This window comes from Nannobrachium achirus, assembly GCF_963921795.1.
Source record: "Nannobrachium achirus genome assembly, chromosome: 14".
NCBI lineage: Eukaryota > Metazoa > Chordata > Actinopteri > Myctophiformes > Myctophidae > Nannobrachium > Nannobrachium achirus.
The window spans coordinates 35,321,741-35,337,223 of NC_137821.1; the positions used below are offsets into that span (position 1 = coordinate 35,321,741).

Here is a 15,483-nt window from a genome sequence, read left to right on the forward strand (position 1 = left end):
TAGTTATCATCAGCATCATCAATAAATCAACCGACCCCGCCCGCCGGGGAGGGACTGTGCAATGCTTCGGAACACTCCTTTCGTACGGGGTGACGTCAACAGAAGAGAAAGTGGGCGGGGCCAGCAGCAGCAGTAGTAGACAAGACATCTAGACAAGTAGTAGAAGAGAAGTGTGTGGCGCGTTGTTCCAGAGGAACACGTCAACTATAAGGTAAGTTTAACTAACTTTAAACACTTTTTTAACTGTTTTAATGGACGTTAAATGGTGTACGACCGTTGATCGAACGTCGTTCCATGGAATGGTGTTGTTGAGACGCTTAAACGTGGAGTCTTTTCGGTGGTCTTTTCGGTGGTCTATTGTCGTGAAAAGCAAGACGGACGGACGAAGTAACTTGTGTCCGTGGCGAATCACAGACACACTTTTATATCGCCATGGAAACCACGTGATCCCGTGTAAAGGGATGGATGATTTGTGTGGGAGTTGTTCAGGATCTGTGTTGTGTTGTTTTGTGTGTGTGTGTGTGTGTGTGTGTGTGTGTGTGTGTGTGTGTGTGTGTGTGTGTGTGTGTGTGTGTGTGTGTGTGTGTGTGTGTGTGTGTGTGTGTGTGTGTGTGTGTGTGTGTGCAACTATGTAATGATAGCATTCGACAGGCCGCCTTCTCTCCATCGTACAGATACAAGCATAATGCTGTTGTGACATTGTCCTCGAGACTGTGCCTGTGCTAACAACATCAATACAATACAATACAACTAGATAATAAGAGTACTGTACTTTATGAAAACAAGCAACAGGGAATATATGAAATTGAATATGCAGGATTGATTGATTGATTGATTGAAGAATTTATTAGGAGTTTGCAATAGCAAAAAGTACAGTTTCATGACAGTACAAATCACTGGTACAAGGTCAGCTAAAAGGAGATCCTAGAAAGCCGAGGCTTATTTCCACAGGAACCACACTTTAAGTATCTCATATAAGAGATTGGGAGTATAAAACTGCACGGCAAAGTAATAGTAATTATATACATACAGTATGTAAATCAAGTGCACATCTGTACAGTAAGAAGACAACTGGTGTACATCAGTACACTTATGTATAGGCTATATATATTTACATGTTTAAAGTTTCTATGTGAGGTAAAACATTTATTTACAGATACTGTAAACGTAACATTTACTTCAACATTCTGTCTCAGTTTTTTCCCTCATCCCCTCTCCTCCTACTCCCCCCTTCTCTCTCTCTCTCTCTCTCTCTCTCTCTCTCTCCCTCTCTCTCTCTCTCTCTCTCTCTCTCTCTGATAAATAAATAATGTAGATGTTTCTATAGAGAGAGCAGTGATGTATTGGAGTGTGCAACTCAACACCTCCATCCCTCCTCCCCTCGTCTTCCCTTAGGTTCATCCCTCCATCGCTCCTTTCCTTTCTGTCAGTCTCTCTGTTCCACCTCTCCTTGCCTCCATCCTGTGTTCTACACCTCCCTCTGTCATTCCCCATCCCTCCGTTTATCCACACTATCTTGTGCGTTCGTTCTCTCCATCTCTCCCTCCAGTCTCTCTCTCTATCTCAGTCCATCCTTTCATCTATCTGGCTGGGAAACATTCCTCTCTCTCACTCGTTCTTTCTCCCCATTAGCTCAATCCCTCCATCTCTTGTTCCTTTGCTCTCCTTTCATCCTTCTCTTCCTTTTAGAAAGACTCATTGATTTTCTCTCCAGCAGAGTGGCAACGGGGGTGTCAGATAATGGTGTGTGTGTGTGTGTGTGTGTGTGTGTGTGTGTGTGTGTGTGTGTGTGTGTGTGTGTGCACTGCATACTATACTAAGTGGTCATGCACATGTGTGCAAGTACTTTATGTCACGTGTGTGTGTGTGTGTGTGTGTGTGTGTGTGTGTGTGTGTGTGTGTGTGTGTGTGTGTCTGTGTGTGTCTGTGTGTGTCTGTGTGTGTGTGTGTGTGTGTGTGTGTGTGTGTGTGTGTGTGTGAGTGAGAGAGAGAGAGCCTTGTTTGTGGCCTAGGAAAGCCTTTTTTTTGGTCAGGTCATAATGTGAACATAAGGCATTCCTATTTTGGGCATGACATTCTTCAAAAGATTTCAAATTCAAAGATGGCAAAAATAGCAGGTCTACAAGCTCACAACTTGTCACATCACGACATGTTGTAAGCTTTCTGAAGCTTTTTGAACACTTACATTTTTGCCTATATGACCAAAAATAGGAATGCCAGGTTGAAAGTGTAGTAGTGTGGTTAATCTTATTTATCTCTCTTTCTCTCTCTCCCTCCCTCCCTCCCTCCCTGTCTCTCTCTTTCCCCCTCTCTCTCTTGCTGTCTCTTGCTAACCCACGCCTCCCTCCCACCTCTCCCTCTCAGGTGTTCTCCATGATCAAAGCCATATTGACCTTTGAACCTTCTGACCCGGACAACCAGAAGAGAGCGAACCTCTGATCGTCTTTAAGTGCCACTCCACCATTCCACCTTCTGTTTTTCATTCTCTCTCTCTCGCTCCCTCCACCCGTCCGACGCTGAGTCCAGGATGAACGTCACGTCTCTCTTCTCGTTCACCAGCCCGGCGGTGAAGAGGCTGCTGGGGTGGAAACAGGGGGACGAGGAGGAGAAGTGGGCCGAGAAAGCGGTGGACGCGCTGGTCAAAAAGCTAAAGAAGAAGAAAGGCGCCATGGAGGAGTTGGAGAAAGCCCTGAGCTGTCCCGGACAACAAAGTGAGGACCAGGAGACTGTGTGCGTGCGTGCGTGCGTGCGTGCGTGTGTGCTACCTTATGAGTAATGAGTGGAAAAATCTGTAGGAAAGACCTAGAAACAAGTAACCACTGATTCAGGCAGCTATCACTAGTCACATTACTTCTACCCCAGTAAAGTGCATTTTTATACCGCTTTCAAATGTGCATTACATTTACCCATTCTCTCTCACACACACACACACACACACACACACACACACACACACACACACACACGGCAGAGGAAACCATGCAAGGCACCAGCCTGCTCATCGGGAGCAATTATGGGTGTCGGTGTCTTGCTCAAGGTCACTTTGACACTAACCCAGGGGGAGCCGTGGGATTAAACCATTTCCCAAGTGGCCTCTCAACCTCCTGAGCCACTGCTGCCCCATATACTGTACACACATGGTGGACACAACATGTTTTATGTTACTTCAAAAGGATGAATGTTTTGTCGAAATCCTTCTCGTTTTCAGCGTCCCCGTTCTGGGGATGAAAACTCTGCAAAAATAGCTGATCCACAAACTCACAAGCTTGCAGATCGGCTATTTAATTGGGTGGAAAAAAAGGAAGTCACCTAGTATAGACCGCTGGGGGACTCCTTTAACTATGTACTGTATATGGTTTAAGTGGTTATGGAAAGCTTTTAGGTAATGTTAGTTAGTTAGCCAGTTCACTAGCTAGCTAGTTAGTTTGTTAATTAGAATTGTAAATAACCCATAAGTCATCGTGGGTTAAAAACATTTAGGATAAAACACGGTTAAATCCAAGACTTATTTCCATTGTGGTCCTCTAAAAATTTGCCTCATTAACCGTTAATACAGTACAATGTTTTGATTGCAGGTCTTCAATTCTTCTCAATTCTTGGCTTTTTTCTTTTGCCATGCATGGTTTAGGTCAGTGTGTGACCATCCCCAGGTCTCTGGATGGTCGCCTGCAGGTGTCTCATCGTAAAGGACTTCCTCATGTCATCTACTGTAAGGTCTGGAGGTGGCCGGATCTACAGGTACTGTCTGCTAGTTCTATTGGTAGTAACTCCAGTCATCTCCCAACTGTGAGGCATAATCTCTAACCGGTCACCAGTTGTTTGTTAAGGGTAAACTGTTAGTTTTAAAAGCATCTATACACCAGTGGACTCATGTCTGTGATGTTCCATTAAAATGCCAATACAATACATTTTGCTCTGCAGCCCAGTGGTTCCCCAAACAGGGGCGTCGCACCAAATTCTGGGCCCTGGGTACAAGGATTCACTGCGGGCCCCCCAATGTTCTTCATTGGGGAGGGGGTTTAACCCATTTAGACTGGGAACGCATTATTTTGTGCGCTCATTAAGCACCACATGTGTTGAATGGTGTGAGGAGGTCTACTCTGAACACCTACACCTACACACACACACACACACACACACACACACACACACACACACACACACACACACACACACACACACACACACACACACACACACACACCATTCAGTTAAACATTAGCCAGTCAATAATTTATTACAGTACAATTACAGACTAACACACAGATTAAATATAAGATTTTCATTAGGAGTACATAAAGGTCATTATTTCCACACACCAGAATACACTGTGTTTGTGACAACAACTGACATGACACTCACACACTGTTTTAGAACACCTCTAACCTCCTGTCCTCTGACATAAGCTCCGCAGAAGAACTGATTTATAACATTTTCTATCCAAACAAACAACAGGTGTGTGTGTGTGTGTGTGTGTGTGTGTGTGTGTGTGTGTGTGTGTGTGTGTGTGTGTGTGTGTGTGTGTGTGTGTGTGTGTGTGTGTGTGTGTGTGTGTGTGTGTGTGTGTGTGTGCGCGTGCGCGTGCGCGTGTGCGTGCGTGCACACATGTTGGTGTAGGGGTATTTGTCAAGTACATTTTCACATACCTGAAATTGTTCTCTACATTTGTTTGTAATATCATTGTGTGTGTGTGTGTGTGTGTGTGTGTGTGTGTGTGTGTGATATTAACTGTCATTTCTCTCTCACAGTCTCATCATGAGTTGAAAGCTCTGGACTGTTGTCAGTTTCCCTTCGGGTCCAAACAGAAAGATGTGTGTATCAACCCCTACCATTATAAACGAGTGGATAGTCCCAGTAAGTACCACTATTACCACTGTGCTAATTATACTACTAGAAAACACAAGAATACCTCTAGAACAGGGGTTTTCAAAGTGGGTGACGGAGATAATTTGATAATAGTTGGAATTTATTTGGACACTTGAAAAAATATTTTGTGTCATTTAAAACTTGAAGTACAAAGTTATTTTCAGTCGGTTCTAACCAAAATGGCTATTATCTCAATATTTTCCTTGCAACATAATCACTAAAATATTGTCATTGTCGGGCAGAAACCTCACATCTCCAAGTTTCAAATGTGCACGTCTTTTGGTAAAGAAAAGCCCTGCTTCATCATACAAGATGAAGCAGGGCGCACAAAACTCGCATCGCGAGGCGTTGTGTGCTTGTAGATCGGCTGTTTTCACTAGTTTAGTACATTTTATAGATGCTACACAAAACTAACAGTTTTGGACATACAAGGTTTCCACCCGACAACGACGATATGCTATAAATATAAGGTGCTGGGAGTGAAAATTATAATGTAGGGGTGCCTCGGATTAAAAAAATATTTATGGGGTGCCCTGAGACAAAAGTTTGGGAACCCCTGCTCTAGAATACTACTAATACACTGCTGTACGACTATAGCACTACAGTTGCCTTGTTTTCAAGATCCTTAATGGTACTGTGCCCAGGTACTCTACTCTGAATCTGAATGTTCTTCTCTAATTATAAAAAGAAAAAAATATTTTAATGCTAATCAGTGTGTTTCATTGTTTACAGCTGCATATTTAGCCAGATGCTTTGGTTCACTCACTGTTTACCTGTTATCCTATAATTTCAATGTACAGATTACTGTTTTGATAGAATATAGTTAAGACTGATGCTAGTTTCTTGGTTTACCTGTGATCCTACTTTAAGGGGTCAGCGATTAAGTTTGGCCAAAGTCATTCGATGATGGGCCAGAACACAATTAAAGGTGGAACTTTGACAGACCGTCTTATAAAATGATAAATTACTTGTTATTGCTATGAAAGTTACTAAAGAAAGATTTGTGTTATAACTGCATACTGATAGAACCGTGTATGTAATCAAATGTCACAGGTGCTGCTGACACGAATACTTTGGGTAATCGTTTTGTGAAGGCCACATCCTTGAATGGGGACATTTATTTAATTAAAAGGTTATTAAAGAAAAGGAACATCTGGAGAAAGCCTGACATTTTGAACCGAGATCAACAACCTCCTTCATTGAGTAGGAGCTCAATGTCATTGTCCTTAGATATGGAAACTTTATGAAAATACATGCCTATGTAGCACCCCAACATGGATCAAACATTTCAAGGTTGGGGGTAGATTCTCTATTTGGACATATAGTCGGAGGAGTTACAGAGTATACTATGTAGACCTTTTTTAAGGGTCCATTTGGTTCCAAACTATAAGTAATTTAGCTGGAGACCCCCTGGATGCCCCTCAAGGACCCTAGGGAGTCCCTGGACACCACTTTGAGAATGTGTAGTGAGTAACTAGCCTATATTGTGGGACTGTCAGAAATAATTTACAAAATCCTTTGCCAAGCCAACCCTGGCGGGCGAATTTTGTCTTATTATGATTACCTTGCTTACTGTATGTCGCTCTGGATGTGTCTGCTAAATGCCTATATTGTAAATAAATTAGGCTAAATTACACCAATATAAATGATAAAATAACTACTAAGTAGCAGCAAAGGGGTGTTGAGAACATGTTGCTTACAGAATGATGAGGAGTAATGCAGATATGTATTATAGTCTCTCTCAACAACCCGCATCATACCCTCGAAACAAGTTATTTTGAATTCTGCACAAATTGTGCATTGTCAAGTTGATACCACAGATGTTTTCCGAAGTGCCGTAACCCTGTTTCATGTGGGCGATTAAGATCAATAAATACAGCCACAGTATATTCCCCATAGCTTGTTGTGCATTAAACCAGGGATCTTCAACGTTTTCAGGCCAAGGACCCCTTAGCTGAGAGAGAGATGAAGCAGGGACCCCCCACTACATATTGCATAAAATTGTGTTTCAGATTACAAATGTTCATAGATTTCTTCTGTTTAGACAGCTTAGACTTGTTTGACAGCACTGTCGTAATGTTGGAGTCAGACATTTAACCACTTGACCTGTGAAATACTTTAGCCTGCTCTTCTTTTCCCTTGACAAACCTCTTTGCCACAATTAGCCGATCTTCAAGCTTACAACGAGGTGTTGTAAGCTTGTAGATCTGCTATTTTTGGCTAATGTTTCACTCGGAATATGAATGCAGCGTTCAATTATTTAATGTAAAAAAACTTATCTCACAAAGATTTGGCGGCCCCCCTGTAGTAACTCTGAGGACCCCCTAGGGGTGCCGGACTCCCTGTTGAAGACCCCTGCGTTAAGCCATATATTTAATAACACTGTGTGTGTGTGTGTGTGTCTGTGTGTCAGTGCTGCCCCCTGTCCTCGTCCCCAGGAACAACGACCTGACCTCGCGACCTTGCGTCCTCTCCCGTTTCCATGGCGATGGCAACGAGCCCCTCATGCCCCACAACGCCACCTACCCAGAATCCTTTGCTCCGGTGGGCCACGGCAGCAGCAGCCTGGGGGCGTTCCCTCACCCCTGCTCCCCGGACAACGCTTACCCAGCATCCCCTCTGAGCTCCGACACCGACAGTCCCTTTAATGTGCCAGGTACTGTCTGACTTCTCTGTCCCTTTAACCCATTTAGGCCTAGAATTATTGAATGCTTTAGCTAGTGAAAAATAGCAGATATACAAGCTCGCAGCGCGGCACCGAGTGCCGCGCTGCGAGCTTGTAGATCTGCTATTTTTTGAAAAATATGAAAATGTGTGCAAATCTTTGAATATCTCATTTTTAAAGTGGACATTTGTAAAATATTAAATATCAAATATTTGCTTCTGGGGGGTCCCTGATACGAAATACTTTGAGATGGGAGTCCGTGGCCAAATACATATCATTTTGGGGGTCCTTCACATGTAAAGGATTGAGAACCACTGACATAGTAGTCTCTCAAGAACAGACTAACTGAGCTCCAGTTAAGTGAAAAGGACCTTTTCCTTGACGATGGCTGGCCAGATTGCTGACATAAAAACATAGGTTTTTCAAAAAGTCTCAGAAGGATTCAAAAGACACTTATAGAATTGGGTCAACATTCTAATTTTCACGATTTTTCAAAAATAGCAGATCTACAAGCTCGCAGCCGCGCTGTGAGCTTGTACAGGTATATCTGCTATTTTTCAATAGTTAAAGCATAGAATAATGATACACAAAATTTGTACCTGTTCTAAATGGGTGCCAGGTACTGTCTGATCCCTCTGTCGCTTTAATGCAGTGGTTCTCATCCTTTTCAGGCCGCGACCCGCCAAATCATATTTTAACTGGGCCCCCCCCCCCCCATGCTGACGAGCACTAAGAGTTGAGGCATTACATTTTGTATGAAACGGTTCTATTGTGAAAATAGCAGATCTACATGCTCACAACTTTGTGAGCATGTAGATCGTCTATTTTCACAATTTCTGCCTCTAATATTTGACAATTTGGCCAAATGTCTAATTTATCATTTTAGAGGTATTGAAAAGTCCTTAAATTGTCACTTTAGAAATGTGCAGATACCCTCTATATACACTTAAACTTTATGTTGGTTTGTTTACTGTTGAGTGAGAAAACAATGTTGCTAATTAAAGGGATATTCCACTTTCAACAGGGAAACAGTGGAAGGGCTTCTCTCCCCACACACACACCCATTGTAACTTCAAACTCCATTTTAACCATGATAGATTCATTAAAAACACCCATTATTTTTTTCTGGTGACTCATACTACCCTGCTAATACGTGAGCAGGCTGTGTTTTATCCATAACTGTTTTCATTTATTTTTAATAATTATTTGGGAAAATGGAAAAAATGAAATACAAAACATAATTATTAAAAATAAATGAAAAATGTTATTGAAAAAACACGGCCTGCTCACGTATTAGGAGGGTATTATGAGTCACCAGAAAAAATAATGTGTGTTTTTAATGAATCTATAATGGTTAAAATGAAGTTTGAAGTTACAATGGGTGTGTGTGGGGTGAGGCCCTGGGCCTGGAGGGCCTGGTAACATTTACATCAAATATCTAAATATTGAATCAAGCAAATTAAAAACTGTTCATGGTGTTCATAAAAGCCTGATTAGACAATAAAATTACCAAAAGTTTTTTGAAAGTGAAATATCCCTTTAAGTTCAATCATCTGGGGACCTGGGGTACCGACCATAGAGTTATCCCACAGGTTGAGAACCACTGCTTTAATGTACCAGGTACTGTCTCACCCCTCTGCCCCTTTAATGTCTGTTTGTCTCAATTCCCTGTATGTCTGTCTGTCTGTCTGTCTGTCTGTCTGTCTGTCTGTCTGTCCCTCTGCCTGTCTCACCCTCCTGTCTGTCTCTCTGTATGTCTGCCTCAACCATTTCTGTCTCACCACTCCGTCCCTTTATTGTACCAGATACCGTCTCACCCCTCTCATCCCACTGTCTCACACCATGGTCCATTTATTGTACCAGATACCGTCTCACCCCACTGTCTCACACCATGTCCATTCATTCTGATATGGTCAGGTGGAAACCTGGTTTGTCCGAAACTTTACTTTCCATGAAAAGTAAAAAAAAACAACCTGTGTTCCAATGGATCAAATGTAGTTATGATTTAATCACAAGCTGTTGTTATAATACTTTTCATTGGTTCAATATTTGTAAAACCCACAGACACCCTGTCTTACTCTTAACCACTAAAATACAGCTCTTGTAGATCTGGTTTTGTCTACTTTTGGCCATCATATTTGTAAAAAATAGGGCATTCATTTATGAAAGAAAACAACATAAGAAGATGAAATATGGAAATACATATACAGCAGATGTCATTAAAACCTGTGTACTTTCTTATCTCTCTCTCTCTGTGGGTGTGTGTGTGTGTGTGTGTGTGTGTGTGTGTGTGTGTGTGTGTGTGTGTGTGTGTGTGTGTGTGTGTGTGTGTGTGCGTGTGCGTGCGCGCGTGTGTGTGCCCTTTGCCCCCCCCAGCCGACACCCCTCCCCCTGCCTACATGCCCCCAGATGATTCGCTGAACCAGGAGTACACTCAGCCAATGGACACGGGCTTGCTGGTCACCATGCCGACCGCCACCATGGAGACCAACAACAGGCCAGGTAACCGTGGCAACCGCCCAGCGTGTCACACGGCTCTGGAGGACAAAGTGTGTGTGTGTTCACGCCGCGTCCCGGTGTGTGTGTGTGACCTTTACCTTCCACTCCTCTATTTTTATGTCCTCTTTCACTCTTCTGACCTTCTCTCCGTATCCCTCTGTCTGTCTGTCTGTCTGTCTGTGTCTCTCGCTTAATTGCTCTGTGAAGACTGTGATACGATGGCGTCTTGTGCCGAAAGTAGCCAATCACAACGCATCGGGTTGAGACAAAGCCGTTTTATACAAAAATAGTCACTCTACTTTAGCTCACAACAACACGCTGCATACGCAACACGTTTTGAGCTCGCAGACTGGCAACTTTCGCTGTGCGACACTCCATAAATTCAACCAATGTTCAACCAAAATTCAAGCCAGAGCCCGTGAATGTGTTAAGATGTGTAGTAAGGCCATTGCACATACTACAGAATAGTAACATGATGTTTCGGACAACTTGGCCAATGTTTTGAGATTATATATTTTTTACAGCATTGTTTGTTGATTACTTTTGACCCAGTACTGGTCTTATTTTTTATTTTATTGTTTTCATTTTATAGGTCTTAAAAGTCCTTGTCACTGTAGAAATGCTGGAGATACCCTGTGTATACACTTATACTGAATGTTGGTTTGTTTACTGTGTGAGTGAGAGAACAATGATGCACACTAAGCAGATGATGTGGGGACCCCTTTGAAATAATTCTGTGGTTCCCAATCCACTGGCCTAGAGCTGTGGTTCCCAAACTTTTTAGCTTGTAACCCAAAAGAGACGTTTATTTTCACCAATGAAAAGTATTCGTACTCAACTCTCATATTCACCACTCAACTCTTAGTGCTCGTTGTAGGCTGGGGGGTACCCCATTAACTCATTCCCTGCTAGGCCCGATAGTCCCGAGAATATTTTAATGTCTCTACCTGCCAGGCCCGATAGTTCTTTTAAAAAAAAAATCTTTTTCAAAAAGATTTTTTTGACCCCAAAAAATGTAGTAGGCATGATAGCAATCGCGAAATTGCATGTTTAACACAAAGGGCTGCGCGATGCTCTCAGCATCGACTCGAAGCGACTAGCGGCTAATGGGCTACATCCAGGCGCAGCCCCAACCTAACGGTGAGATTTAAAGTTAATACTGTAAATACAGTAAACAATTCAACGCGTCGTGGGCCTCCAGAGACATCAAAGAGATTGGCGTGTAGACACCTCGTGGGCACCCGCTGAGTTAACCCCCATAGCAACCCCATCTTTCAAACATGGCAGCCATCTTTGTTTACATTTTAGGAAAACATAATGGCTGCTAGCTCATGAATGCCTGAACGGATTTCCATTAGGATTTTTTTTGTTTGAAAGCTGTGAGCAATGTACACACACGTGGTGCATTATCTAGGCATGGACATGACATTATCAGTGCACTATGAATTACATGGAAGTCTATGGAGACAGAGGCATATGAGAGTACGAAGGTATTTACAAATGGCGGGGTATGAGTTAAAATATTATTCTTTTGGGGGTCGTGCCCTGAAAAGGTTTTAGAACCACTGGTCTAGAGGATTTAAGTTCTCTCTCCCTGTCTCTCTCTCTCTCTGTCGGTGCAGACGTGCATCCGGTGGCGTACGAGGAGCCTAAACACTGGTGCAGCATCGTGTACTATGAGCTGAACAACCGCGTGGGCGACGCCTTCCTGGCGTCGGACTGCAGCGTGCTGGTGGATGGCTTCACTGACCCCACACACACCAGGAAGCGCTTCTGTCTGGGCCTGCTGTCCAACGTCAACAGGAACAGCACCATAGAGAACACACGCAGACACATAGGGAAAGGTAACACACCTACACACTCACACACACACACACACGCGCACGCGCGCGCACACACACACACACACACACACACACACACACACACACACACACACACACACACACACACACACACACACACACACACACACACACACACACACACACACACACACACACACACACACACATACAGACAGACAGACACATAGGGAAAGGTAACACACATACACACTCACACACAAGCATGTATACACACACACACAGACACATAGGGAAAGGTAACAACTTTAACCCCAGCGTCCATTTTCTGCAAGGGACATTAGCCAAAAATAACACATCTACAAGCTCTCTCTCTCTCTCTCTCTCTCTCTCTTTCTCTTTCAATTAAATTTCAAGTGGCTTTATTGGCATGAGAAAACATACATTTGCATTGCCACAGTAAAGCAAAAGTGGAAAAAAACAATAAAAACAAAAAAGAATTATGTACAATTAAAGGGGAATAAAGAAAAGCACCACCTCCTTTTTTGTGTAGTAGCAGGAACTCGGTTTGGCTCCTCCCCTTTCTTAGTCCACTTCCTCCTGGGTAGGGTGCTTCGGTGATAATTCCTACGACATTGCATGTTTGAGGCAGTGGTGCTGACGAATTCTGTCTTGATCGATTAAGCTTGGGCTAAACCTTTTTGAAACAAACGACATCCAGTATGTCAACGTCTTCGCGTTCACTTGGTCACAAATGTCTTGTCTCTCTCTCTCTCGTTCTGTCCAGGCGTCCACCTGTACTACGTAGGCGGGGAGGTGTACGCAGAGTGTCTGTCGGGCAGCAGCATATTCGTCCAGAGCCGTAACTGCAACCACCACCACGGCTTCCACCCCACCACGGTGTGCAAGATCCCCAGCGGCTGCAGCCTGAAGATCTTCAACAACCAGGAGTTCGCCCAGCTGCTGGCCCAGTCCGTCAACCACGGCTTCGAGGCCGTCTACGAGCTCACCAAGATGTGCACCATCCGCATGAGCTTCGTCAAGGTAATTAGACCTGGAACGACTTTAACCATTATTTTATGCTTTAACTTAAAAAAAAAAAAGCAGATATACAAGCTCACAGCGCGGTGCTGTGAGATTGTAGATCTGCTTTGAATATATCTTTTTCAAAGCGAAGATTTGTAACTCAGATATTTGCTTCTGGGGGGTCCCATTCCCTGATACAAAATATTTCGAGATAGGGGTCGGCCGGCCAAATACATATAATTCTAGGGGTCCTTGACATGAACATTTTGAGAACCACATAGAAACATGCATTTTTCAAAAGAGATTTATAGAATCGGACCAAAATCTTCAAAAGTCTTCTTACAATTACTTGTATGACAATTAATCTTCATGTAAAATGTCATGATGGTGACAACCCTACAAGGTATATTTCGCCAATGTTAGGTGGAAACCTATGTCCAAAAAAATTACTTTTAAGGAAATGGAGCCATGTATTCCAATGGATCCAGTGTAGTTATTTTTTTAATATAGTTTTGCTGTTGTTAAACTTGGACGGTGGACCCACCCATATCACCAAATACTCTCCTTTTCCCACATTTTCTCTGTCTCTCTCTCTCTCGTTCTCTCTCTCTCTCTCTCAGGGATGGGGGGCGGAGTACCATCGTCAGGATGTGACCAGCACCCCCTGCTGGATCGAGGTGCATCTGCATGGTCCTCTGCAGTGGCTGGACAAAGTACTGACACAGATGGGATCTCCTCACAATGCTATATCCTCTGTCTCATAACACATACACACACACACACACACACACACACACACACACACACACACACACACACACACACACACACACACACACACACACACACACACATCCATAAATATTGTGCGGGCTTGCGCACACACATCTGAGACAACATGAACAATCTGTACAGGAACTGCTCTGGACTCCATTAGTTCTAATGCTGTAACATTGTACTAATGTTTGGTTTACACAGTGCCAGTCTTCACTGCTAGTACTGCTGGCTTTATATCCTACCAAGGCCTTCTAGTCCAGCTGTTGTGTTTTATATCCTACCAGGACCTCTAGTACTGCTGGTTTTATGTCTTACCAGGACCTCTAGTACTACTGGTTTTATATTATATATACTACCAGGACCTCTAATACTACTATACTGGTTTTATGTCCTACCAGGACCTCTAGTACTGCTGGTTTTCTATCCTACCAGGACCTCTAGTGCAGCTGGTTTAAACACCAGTAGCACCTGTATTATGTGGAAGTCAGAGCAGGCAGGTTATCTCTATCAGGACAGTATAGTCTAAAATGAAAATCTTTCTCTTCTATTAGAGCTCTTTTTTCCTTTTTTACATTTACCAGGGCCTCTTTTGGGGCGCATTTTAACCAGTATTGTTGCTTTATCTTGATAAATGATTCAGTATATTAGTTTATCAAATTAAAATAATGTATTCCAGATTGCCTTTTTTTTAAATGGTACATGTCTTCAGAAGAATCCGTTTTGCCAGGCTGAAATAATATTTTAGAGTAACTGTGGAATAATCATTGTTTATTGAACATTTTTATAACTTTTTTTGTGCCATTTCTGTATGTAAATAATAACATGGGGGAGTGATGTTGAGGTATCTTTGTTAGTGATTGTCAGTGGTTCACAAAGAGGGGTCGGGGGACCCCCAGGGGCCTTGAAGTGGTTCCTAGGGGTCCCTAGCTAAAACATTTTATATAGCATTACAGCCAGTTTAATCACTTTAACCATATTTTATACATAAGCTATTCAAAAAATAGCCTATCTACAAGCTTTTATATCTGCAATTGTTTTGGGGGAAAACAAATATCTTCAAGAAATTGTAAACATTTGGATTTTTATAGTTTTTAGTGTTTTTAACACAAATCTCCTCTTGTGGATCGCTGGGGTCTTTGCCATGAACATGTTTGAGAACCACTGATATACAGGTATATACTGTACATGACTGCCACTGTCCTCGGTTTTGCCTTCAGGCCCACAGAGTACAGACAGGAGACATGAAGATGTTGCTAGGCAACCAAATAAACATGAGTTCCGAGACGACATCGATATGGTGCAGTGGATCAAATAGTTTTTTGACCCGGGGTCCCTCATGGGTCTTTACTTGGCCCCCTCCGTTTCTTTTACCTCTACACCAAATCTCGTATAGCAGATCTACAGGCTCACAGCATGTCACATTGCAAGCTTGGAGATCCCTTTTTGCCAAATGTTCCTATGCCCAGAACACTACGATTCATGTTAAGTTGAGCTTGACAAGCTTAGAATGACAAAATAAGATGAAATAAAATCATTTATTGAAATGCTGCTTTTATTAGTGTGATTATTATTATTTAGTGTGCAATGTGCAGATTGGGAGCAAACCTAAATTAGACAAACTAGACGCTGGGCCGCCCTTTTCTAGGTCGGGGCCCGGCATACTCAAGAATGATGTAAATAGGGAATGAATGCCCCACCTTTTAATGCAAACCCCATTTGTCATATATAGGTCCCGTTTTGACCATAATTTGCCTGTGTGCATTTATGCCCATATATGGAGATATCTGTATCTTTGTCTGTGTGCGTCCCTTTTATGCCCGTATATGGAGATCTCTAGTCTGTATC

At 42.8% G+C, this 15,483-nt stretch overlaps 1 protein-coding gene across 1 annotated transcript; it reads left to right on the plus strand.

Annotated features, from left to right (window-relative positions):
• The first annotated feature begins 123 nt into the window (after positions 1 to 123).
• On the plus strand, positions 124 to 15,096 carry LOC308298231 (mothers against decapentaplegic homolog 1-like). The gene is made up of 9 exons (XM_080741794.1): positions 124 to 211; positions 2,365 to 2,711; positions 3,629 to 3,738; positions 4,749 to 4,854; positions 7,280 to 7,522; positions 9,908 to 10,033; positions 11,653 to 11,874; positions 12,623 to 12,879; positions 13,482 to 15,096. Exons 2-9 carry the CDS (start codon positions 2,528 to 2,530, stop codon positions 13,623 to 13,625), a joined length of 1,392 nt encoding a protein of 463 aa, XP_080597920.1. The 5' UTR covers positions 124 to 211; positions 2,365 to 2,527; the 3' UTR covers positions 13,626 to 15,096.
• The last annotated feature ends 387 nt before the right edge of the window (positions 15,097 to 15,483 follow it).